General features: G+C 36.1%; 1 protein-coding gene across 2 annotated transcripts; it reads right to left on the bottom strand.

The window, feature by feature from the left end:
* Positions 1-678: 678 nt before the first annotated feature.
* Positions 679-9,649, bottom strand: alpha-PheRS (phenylalanine--tRNA ligase alpha subunit). 2 transcript variants are annotated; one of them, XM_089639544.1, is made up of 7 exons: positions 9,559-9,649; positions 9,130-9,418; positions 7,415-7,772; positions 5,426-5,703; positions 3,427-3,567; positions 2,103-2,310; positions 679-962 (listed from the first exon to the last, which is right to left on the bottom strand). In XM_089639544.1, exons 2-7 carry the CDS (start codon positions 9,409-9,411, stop codon positions 739-741), a joined length of 1,491 nt encoding a protein of 496 aa, XP_089495670.1. In that variant the 5' UTR covers positions 9,412-9,418; positions 9,559-9,649; the 3' UTR covers positions 679-738. The 2 variants fall into 2 exon arrangements, with proteins under 2 accessions (XP_089495670.1, XP_089495669.1); XM_089639543.1 differs by having other exon boundaries at positions 9,545-9,583.
* Between the last annotated feature and the right edge of the window lie 760 nt (positions 9,650-10,409).

Here is a 10,409-nt window from a genome sequence, read left to right as displayed (position 1 = left end):
TGCCTCCTGTAAAATTTTACATTTGGTGGTTACGCATTCTACGAATTAATGCGACGATATATAGTTTGGCTTTAACCATATTTTACATTATTGTTTTGTATGAAATACAAATAAAAATACCTAGGAATAATTATTGATTAAAAATTTAGATGGCGCATAATGAATAACTTTTGATCACTTGTGAAGAATTGAGGACCAGCTAAGCGATGCATTATGATATCCGGACTAATTACCATCCTTACATTTTCTATGGAAATCGATGCTTTACATGATTCTTTTTTTCATACCGATCCCCATGTCAGGACGCATATGAAAAATTTCTGACGGAATAGAAGAGACCCGGAACCATTACAGGTAAAGGTTAAGGGGAGGGGGGTGTAGGTGATTTGTCGCAGGAGACCCGCCTCTAGTGTAAACACATTGTCATCTCAATTACACCCGTGATGCAGAATGTTTTATTTGACTTAACTTTATGTTTCTAAACCTATATCTATTTCGTTCTTACATATGCATTCTTTGAATGTCTGACTTTGTCTAAAATGAATGAATGTTTGAATTAAGAATTTACTGGAAACGTAACTGTGTTTGTTACTTGCCACATTTTATGTTAATTTTGTTAGACAATAACATGTCTCTATGTTTGTAATGTCATTAATGGAACCAAAATAAATACAAAAGTTGAATTTGTTCCTTTTTATTAAAGATCACAAGGCAATATATAAATAGAAAGTGCAAGAGTTAATGTTTATCTAGTCTGCACATTGGACTGTCAGCCACCATCTGCAGGTCGACTTTGGGTCCAACGAGGTCTCTGATATTGTTGTAGCCATATTTGATCATGGTTGGTCTCTCCAGCGACAGCCCCCAGGCAATTACGTTGACATCTTCGGGCAAACCCATTGGCAGCAGCATCTCTGGTCGGAAAACTCCAGAATTTCCCACTTCAATCCACTTTCCCAAACCTGGAAGAAAATATAAATAATTAGTTAAATATTTCATTGATTTATCATGCCGTATAATGAAGTTTACAGGTGCCGTATTGAGGAAGTGGAACATATATATTAAAAAGGAATCCTAATGCAACATTTCTTCTTGCTGGTGATTATAATCTTCCAAATCAATTTTCACAAATGGAGACAAAAGTGATGTTTGTAATTACAGACCGATATGTATTCAATACATAAACTCTTTGAAAGCTTTATACTGGACAAACTAATTACATAAATAAAACCTGTAATATCATCTCACCAGTTTGGATTTATATCAGGCAGAAGTACTCTTTCGAATTTAATTATAACTAATGCTTCTAAAATTCTGGTACTAACTACCATATGTATTCCTCATTGCCCCAGAATACTTAAGAAGGGAAATAATTTTACCGAGTCAGTGGACATCTTTAATTTATCACTTAACAAATCCAAAGATTGTTACTGAGGCAGTTTAGTTATGTAAAATAAATATGTACTGTATTAATGTATATTTTTTACTATTCATTGGTAAAAACCCCTAAAAAGGACTTTATTAACAATTGAAGTCATAAATTTACCCAACATTCTTTAAAAGATAAGTAGGTAAGTGAAAGTATTATTACAATTTTTTTAATGTCAACTTAAAACACTGTTCAGACGCTCCGTATTGCAACACAATGCCAGAAGCTAGGTGGGAAAAAACCTAACAAATGGATTGCAGTCTGTGGAGCACAGATGTCAGGTGGGAATGCTGTCCTTGATCTATCAATATGGTTCCTACGGAAGATGCTCTTAGGAACTAGCGTCATTGATCCCTTCAGCACCGGTGCAGTGGGAAAACATTTGCACAGTTATTTGTCGGAGTGATATGATTTGTCATTGTCTCTGTTTCCTCCCCCTGCAACATGGATCTCTTCAAAACCAGGTTCACTCTTTCCTTTTCTCTAAAAGACCCTCCATGCAGCTCCCCAAAGATGACATAGACCCTCAGTGAAATTAATTTCTTCCCAGGACCTCCTGGATGGAGTTAATATTAAAAAAAATACAATAAAAACCTGACATAACACCTGTTTTTTAAAATCCATCACAAATTTATAAAGGCCTTGTTTTATTAAAAATTAGCAAATATTTAACCTTCATGATAGCAGAATATCTCCATGCTGGGTTCGGTGTAGGGATTGTATGCCGGCTTGAACTGAATCTGCTTGAAACCGAGGCGCTCGAAGAAGTCATGCAGAGTCTCTATGAGGTCAGCCAAGCTCAGGTTTCTGTCTGCAATCACACCCTCCACCTGATGAAACTCTGCCAAGTGGGTGGCATCTAATGTCTCATTTCGGAATACCTGCAAAATTAAAATAAAGGTAAAGTTGCATTACTCTGCTGCATGCTTTTAAATACACAAAAAAATATAAAATAACACTTGGTTTCAACTTGATTACTGTAATGGGCGACTATTTACTTTGGGGGAGATGGTAAAAGATGCATTAACCTTTTGTACTTTGTTGTCGCCGCCACAGCGACATAAAAAACATTCTAACAAAAACAATAGGTTAACATTTTATTGTTTAAAAAATAAAAGGGTAATTTTACAGGAATACACATGTGTTCTGTTCAGTTGTATACAGTAAGTGCCCACTGGCGATAGGTTGTGCTTTTTGCTATGATTTTCATTCACAAGAATAAGTACGCATTCATTTTTTTGAATAATTTTTATCGCGCAATAAATATGGAGGAGAATTTTTAATTCAGTGGTAGTGAAGACGAGTTTGTTTTCAAAGTGTAAAGTGACTTTTCTGATGAAAATTCGATAGATAGTAATTAAGGATAAACCAAACATTGTCATAGATTATTCTAAATCCATGGGTGTGGTTGATTGTGCTAATCAGTATGCATCGTCGTATTGCTTCTTAAGAAAATCGCTGAAATGGTGGCATAAACACTTTATTTGGGGGATGATTTCTCTGAGAAACTAGGCTTCTTGTACAGGGTTAGCAGATTCTTCATCAGTGACCAGCTGCTAAGCCCTGTACAAATCTCAAGGTATACAAATAACAAATCTCAACAATTGAATTTGATAAACCTACTTGATTCTGTGCAAAGGAGGGCTGTTTCGTCTAACTATCTGAGTCTGTTCTACAGGTATTTTAATGGAGCCTGTTCTAAGGAGCTAGCAGCATTGATCCCCGATGCATGTGCGTGAAACTCGACAGACGAGAGCAGAACACCCATTCACAGTTGATCTTGGTTTCATGAGAAAATCAGACATAGACAGTAATTTTCCTTTTATTTTGAATGTCAAGTGTGCAAAATTTCATCAAAGAGTATCAAAATTCTGCTTTAACGAGTGGGAAAAGGGGATGGGGCTATAGATTTGAATAAACATCAAATCCACGCCACCCTTCACATACACTTTTTTTATACAAGATAAATTAAAACAACACACAGTAGATAGTGTTACCTTGTCGATACTGAAGTATTTCTGAGGCGTGAACTGCTTTTGTTGGGCCAAGGCGTACAGCATTCTTGCGCTAACGGCAGTGGTGTGCGTACGAAGGAGATTCTTCTGGGCTTCTTCTATCTTCCAGTCATATCCATAACCCTGATGAAGCAATAATATTGTGTCATTATTCAGATAAAGTGAAAAACAAGAGCACAATATTTTCAAGATTCAGGATACATAATTTCAAAACATCATACCTCCGAATATTAACATTGAAACATATAAACTATTTACTGCGATTTAAAGCCATTGATTCCACCCGTATTTAATCATTTATCCCATGATTGTAGGCTTTATGAATTTAAAAAAATCAATAAATGGATAAAAGCATTTACAGAAATTGTAGTTATTACTGGATATATGAATATATTTTATGGTTCGTATTTAAAAGAACTCAAAATAGGGTTTAAAATAAAACATTTCATAACGTTATCCGTTACTATGTTACTTGTTAAATTTTATAACATACTTACCACGAGTGGAAAAATTCGTGGTTTTTTTTTTTCACGGTGACATTACATTTTTAAATTAAAAAAACAAAGTGACTAAAAATTGTCAAAGAATAATAAAAATTATATCAGTTCCTTTGTTATGAATTATTAACCGAATTAATATTTAAAACTGCACAAACTACATATTTAGAGCTAATTTGTACACATATATACATTAAAACACTCCGGAAACAAAAATGCATCTGACAGCTCTCCTAACAAAAACCCATTTTCTCTATTTTTAATTACAGGATTTTAAAGTAAGTTTAATTAAACAGGGAATTCAATAACGAACACAATGATTTATAATATATAACAGAACTTTAGTAAAATAAACATCCCCGGTATTTTTAAAAGACTTTACTGAAACCGGTTTTTTAATTAAAATCGATGCAAAATTAGAAGAAAGAGCTACTACTGTTCATCCCTCGGAAATAGATAGAAACTGATTCGAGCTAGCGAAACAAAAAAACCGTCTACCTAAATTTAGGCAGCCATGGCACAAGGCCTAGAATGATGAGACCTAAATATAAGTAGCCTTAATTCGAGTAGTTAAAATAGTTTACAAAACATTGATCAACCATTTCTATGTGGTTGTATTGTGAGATTCAACGGGTCCCAAAGACTGCCAAAGTCTAGTCATGTGGAAAGAATATTAGTGACAAAAAAACCATGGGTGCCTTCCTCGTTCTGCCTCTGCATCGAGCAGATTGAGACGAGAGGAAGAGCAGTATCAGAAGACTTTAATAATGGCAAAGAACTGGAACCGGTGGAGAAAATCCCAAATCCCACCATGAGTTTTAGCACAGTGATTATGTGACTCGAAATGTGGCACTGAAGAAAGAACAGGATTCCGTGGACTGGACTAGGAATTAATCGCAACTACTAATCTATTCATTCTGGAAGAGTTACGTGTCTTAAAATACTTTGCTCACCAAACTGAGAAGTGGAATCTGCAAAGCTGTGGTCACTGGCAAAGAGGGAGGCAAGAGGAAGATCACCAGTGCGTTGGTTCTCCTTGGCTCTCCACGCAGAGTAGGAGGAGCATGGTTCATCAGGGCTATTGGAGTGGTTTCCTCGGGCACCCCCCACTTTTCTACCATTCATTTTTGCAACATATATTCTCCTTATAATACTCCTAAACTAAGATATCCTTTCTTAATCTTACTCATCACTCTTCTTTCAATAACCTTATCAGCCTTTCTTTCATAAAGATACTTCTCAAATACACAGTCATCCACCTGCTCCAAGTATTCATCATTCATTATGTAACTATGTTGCACACTGTTTTAGTGCTCTCTTTTTCAAACACCATGATTTTGAACGTATTTATATTCATCATTAACTCATTCATCACTTCACTAGATACAAGAGACCATAGAAGATCTTCCAAATTGTAAGAAACATTTGCAAAACACACAAACAACAAACAAGAATAATTATAGAATTTACAGAACCAGACTTACTTGGGAACCATATCCACCATTACTGTGAACTTGTTTGACTCTCTTCAGATACTCTGAGGGGAAATCTGTGGAGGTGGGAGGGTCTGAGATGAAGAAGGTGTCGTGGGCGTCCCGGGCCGGGTGCTGCTGCGGCTGGAAAAGGGCGTCGAAGTTCCAGAAGGAGCTCTCCACATAGTTGTTGGTTGGCATCTCCGTGAAGCCCATCTCCAGGAAGATCTGGCGGAATTCGCTGCGCACATTCAGGAGAGGGTGCAGGTGACCAGGTTCGAGAGACGCACCTAAAATTATAACGATATAGAAAGGAGAAAACTTAATAAGAGAATTCATTTTATAAGTCTTCTGGCATTCAGCTTTGAACATAAGTTTCCATCAAATGTCCTCAGTCTTGCCAGCTCTCACTCATGCCAAGTTTACAGTTCTATGTACGCAATATCAACTAGCTGGGGACGAATTCTTTTCTTTGTACCAAACTACTTGTACTCATGCTGCCCGTGAAGGTTTTAAAATAGGTAATGCGGCCCACTTGTTCTTGTAAAAATTTTCTTGTGAAACTGCTATTAATTATGTAATAGACGAGTGGAAAAATTTTCGAGATAAAAAAAGTAAAATTATTGCAGTATTTCTAGACTTAAAACGAGCATTTGAAACAATCGATAGAGATAGATTAATCAAGAAATTAAGAAATATTGGAATTAATGGTAAAGAAAATAAGTGGTTCATTGATTACCTATCAGAAAGAACGCAAGTAACAAAATATGGTGATATAACATTTGAACCACATCACACTAATAAAGGCGTTCCGCAGGGTTCTGTCTTAGGTCCATTGTTGTTCATTATATATATGAATGATATTATCAAAGTGTTAAAGCATTGTGCAATTAAACTCTTTGCTGATGATGCATTGTTATACATAGGCAGTAAAAATTTACAGGACGCCATTGAAAAAATACAAATTGACTTAAATTATGTAACACTTTGGTTAAACCAAAACAAACTAAAATTGAATGTTATGAAAACAAAGTTTTAAATTGTGGATAGTGTAGGGGGAAACGAGCAGGCAATACTAAAAATTGATAACGTAAACATAGAAAGGGTGAGTAGTATTAAATATCTGGGTGTAATATTAGAAGAAAAATTAAAATACAACACTTCAACACTTAACAATAATAACAAAGAAAATCGCTAAAAAAGTTGGATTCCTAAAAAGGATCAGAAATAACTTGGATCTCAAGACAATGCGCCTTGTTTACAATTCTATTGTAACTCCGCATTTAAATTATTGTTCTAGTGTTTTATTCTTATGTAACGAAGCCCAAAATAATAAACTACAGGTTATACAAAATAGGGGGATGAGGATGATTTTAAAATGCAACATTTTTACTAGAGTTAAAATTATGTTACAAAATTTAAATATGATGACAACCAAACAACATATAATATTCAATACGTTAACAATGATGTATAAGCTTCAAAATAATATGCTCCCAAATTATCTGCAAAGAAATATTATATACCATGAAAATGTTCACAATTATCCTATAAGACGCAGAGATTTTAGGCTTCCCAAAACTAAACTTTCATGCACACAAAACAGCGCGTTTTATAAAGGGCAAAAACTTTATAATAACCTACCAAATGTCGTAAAGGAAGCCCCAAGCCTTAGCACTTTTCGTAGGAAATGTGCCTTATATGTAAAAAAATAATTGATTGTTGGCCAATATTATTTTAGTCACCTAGATATCTTATATAATGTAATTTTGTGTATTTATCTTTTTCTCTTAAAATTTAATTGTAAATGTTATTTCTTGTACATTGTATTTTTTGTATTTTTTTATATTTTCCTACTAGATGTATGAAAAAATTTGCGTACATCTAAATAAAGATTCAAAAACAAAACAAAACCTGCTTGTGGCAGAATTCAATCACTGATGTGGCCATTCTAAACATGAAATGGGGACGGTTCTTATAAAAAAAATGTTTTAAACTAACCAAGAGCATCAAAATTATATGCTTTGAATTTGAGATCCTTCCACGAGCCATTAGATATCATCTCTGTGGTCAGATCTGTCTCCAGTTTGGTAACAGTGGTGGTGAACTCCGGTCCCTTCTTCAGCAAGAAGCTCTTAATGACTACCTCCTGGAGAAGCTTCCGCTTCTTGTAGTCGTTCCTCACGTTGTCGGGAATAGCTTCATTGATGTCCTTGGAGATGGCCTTGAGGTGTTCCTGGACTGTGTCTGTGATGGATTCAACCTTCCTTTTGACCAGTGGAGCACCGCCGCTTTTATCTACCAGGATCCAACCGGCGGACATGGCCTTGCTGAAGCCTACTTTAGCATTTGGAACATCCTAGAATAAAAGACAATCATTTGAACATTCATCTCAATACCTTTACTGATATCTGTCTAATCTTCTACCCATTCTCCTATTCTGGTCGGGGACCTATCGCCTCGACGCAGTGCCCCCAGGGCTCCAGGCGTCTCTGTCCTGCAAGAGTGCATGGTGGTGTCTGTCAGTAGTAGGCCCAGCCTCTCCTCCCATAGTCTCTGGAGTGCTTGCCTACTAATTCACTTGCCACAAACTAACTGAGAAAGGCACCGTGACCAACCCTTTTATAATATATCAGCACAAATGTAGAATAGGCTAGCAGTTAACAGTGTGGTAAAGTGTGAGAAGGGACTGAAAGTTAATTTATGAATAACTTTACTAGAATCTGATATATATAATGTTCCAGCCGAGGAACTCCAATTAAAGCCATGGAGCCATGAAAAGGATAATAAAGCTGAAGGCACTACAGAGTTACCGCCACGATCCGTTTTTTCCTCTTCCCTTTTATCATAAACAATTCAAATAACAAAAAAAGAGAAGTTACAATCCATCTCTTCATGACATGTAGATAAATAATTTTTAAATATGTGTAATAATGACGTGTTGTAACGTAACCAATGATTAATGTAATGTTTTACTTTTATTAACAAATCGAAAGATTTTTGGCATACTGTGGAAAGTTTGCACAGTTTAACGTTTTTGAGCGATTGCTTGCCATAATGTGCCAAATTTATAGAACCTAACAATATGGGATAAATGGTCAAATCAAGGTGGATCATTGGCTTAACCGCAGTAAGCAGTTTCATATTTTTTTCCATATTAATATTTTGAGGAATGATATTAATTAGACAAGGTAATTATTTCCCTAATCGCCACACTTTTGGGCACATATGATGGAAATTACACTTTGTTTCAACAATTACACTCTACAAAACACAACTATTTAGAAGCAAAAAATAGGTTATCAGGTTCTTATGTTGGGGTAATTAAATAATTTATGCATATTTATATTAAAACGAAACTTAAGTAAGTCTCAAGTAAGCAAATTTTAAGCAACGGCTGATGAACTAATAAACTAGCAAGCAAAGGGGCGAAATCACCACTTGCGGGATCCAAGCCGGCCGTTTGGCCACACCAAAATACATATTGAAAAGTGGGTCAAATCCCGGCACTGGGAAGAATGGGAAAGGGCACCCGGAATAAGGCAATCCAAGTACTCATAAACGAAGAAGACCCAAGACGAACCAGACAACTACTCAATATGGACAGAAACTAGTGGTTAACGATACTTTTAGCTCACAAATATTTTCGTTTAATCTCATTCATTTTGAACTGCAATAATTTAAACAATAATAATACTTAAACCATTACAACCAACCTTCATTATGGTGGCTTGTGAAATTCCCTCAGCTGGAACGGCATTGAAAACGAGAGCTTCGTGGCTTCCGTTGGCAGCCACTTCCGCACCCTCGGCGCTCAGGGTCCACTTCTTGCTTGTGACCGTCTCCGAGGTGATCAGCTCCCCCAGAGCAAGCAGGCTTTTCATGGCCCCCACCACCTTCTGGTGATCTTCGTCAAAATCTGACGCAAGAACCAATGTGTCCACGTCTCCATTTTTGTCCAACCATAACAGGATTCGTTCCGATATCTCTAACGACATTTTAATGCTGTAAAATTAAAATCGTTTAGCGGATTTTATCAGGGCGAATTTAGGCTTTATCACAGCACAATATAAATATTATCACTACACCGCTTAACCTAAAAAGGCTGAGGAGCATAAATAAACTAATCACCTGAGGAGACCTACTTTATCTCATTTCTTTACTGACGTTTAAAAACCATAGAAAATATGTTATTTCTGTAATGTAAAATCGTAAAATGTAAACGTCAAACTTCAGTATTGCTATCTGTAAATGGATTTAAACCTACAAAGATTTTATTTATGAAAATTCCCTTTCATCTAGTATTTTTTCAATACAGCTGTCACCTGTCACAAATTCTATATTCAATGTTCAATGGCCTAAACCAGTCATACTCAACCTGCGGCCCGCGGGCCGCATGCGGCCCGCCGAGCTTTTTTGTGCGGCCCTCAATACATTTAATATCAGGAACATGATTTACAAAATTTGGCATTCTATATCACGTTAATTTGAGATTAATTGCGACTTTGACGTAAAGACATTGAAACCCGAAGAGGATAGTATAATATACTATCTAAATAATATAATATGGTATAAGAGTTTTGCTACTGCACACCATAACTGCACACGCTAGATCTATCTCTAAAAAACAAAGATTTGACAGACAAATATGCGCGCAAATAATTTTGCTCGTGGCAACACATAAATTTTGACATTTCCAAAGTTAAATGGTTACACCATGTAACGATGCGGCCGGAAATTTTCGAAAATGGAATTCCGTAGCTACCCCCCCCCCCTCCCATGGATTTCGAAAAATTGTTGTGGGGAATTACATATGATGTTTTTGGCTGTGCGGAATTTTTTTTCAGCGAAGTTCTGTAACAACCCCCCCCCCCATGGATTTCAAATATTTTGTGGGGAGCACTCACTTTGAATTTTTTTTGTGGGGAATTATTATGTTTTACAGAAATTCTCCAACAACCCTCCCCCCCATGGATTTCGAATAATAAAAGGGGGA

Source organism: Hesperophylax consimilis, chromosome 14, assembly GCF_061612785.1.
Source record: "Hesperophylax consimilis isolate HC1 chromosome 14, BYU_Hcon_1.0, whole genome shotgun sequence".
Taxonomy (NCBI): domain Eukaryota; kingdom Metazoa; phylum Arthropoda; class Insecta; order Trichoptera; family Limnephilidae; genus Hesperophylax; species Hesperophylax consimilis.
The sequence above is the reverse complement of the archived record's forward strand: the minus strand, read 5'-3'. Positions and strand labels throughout refer to the sequence as shown.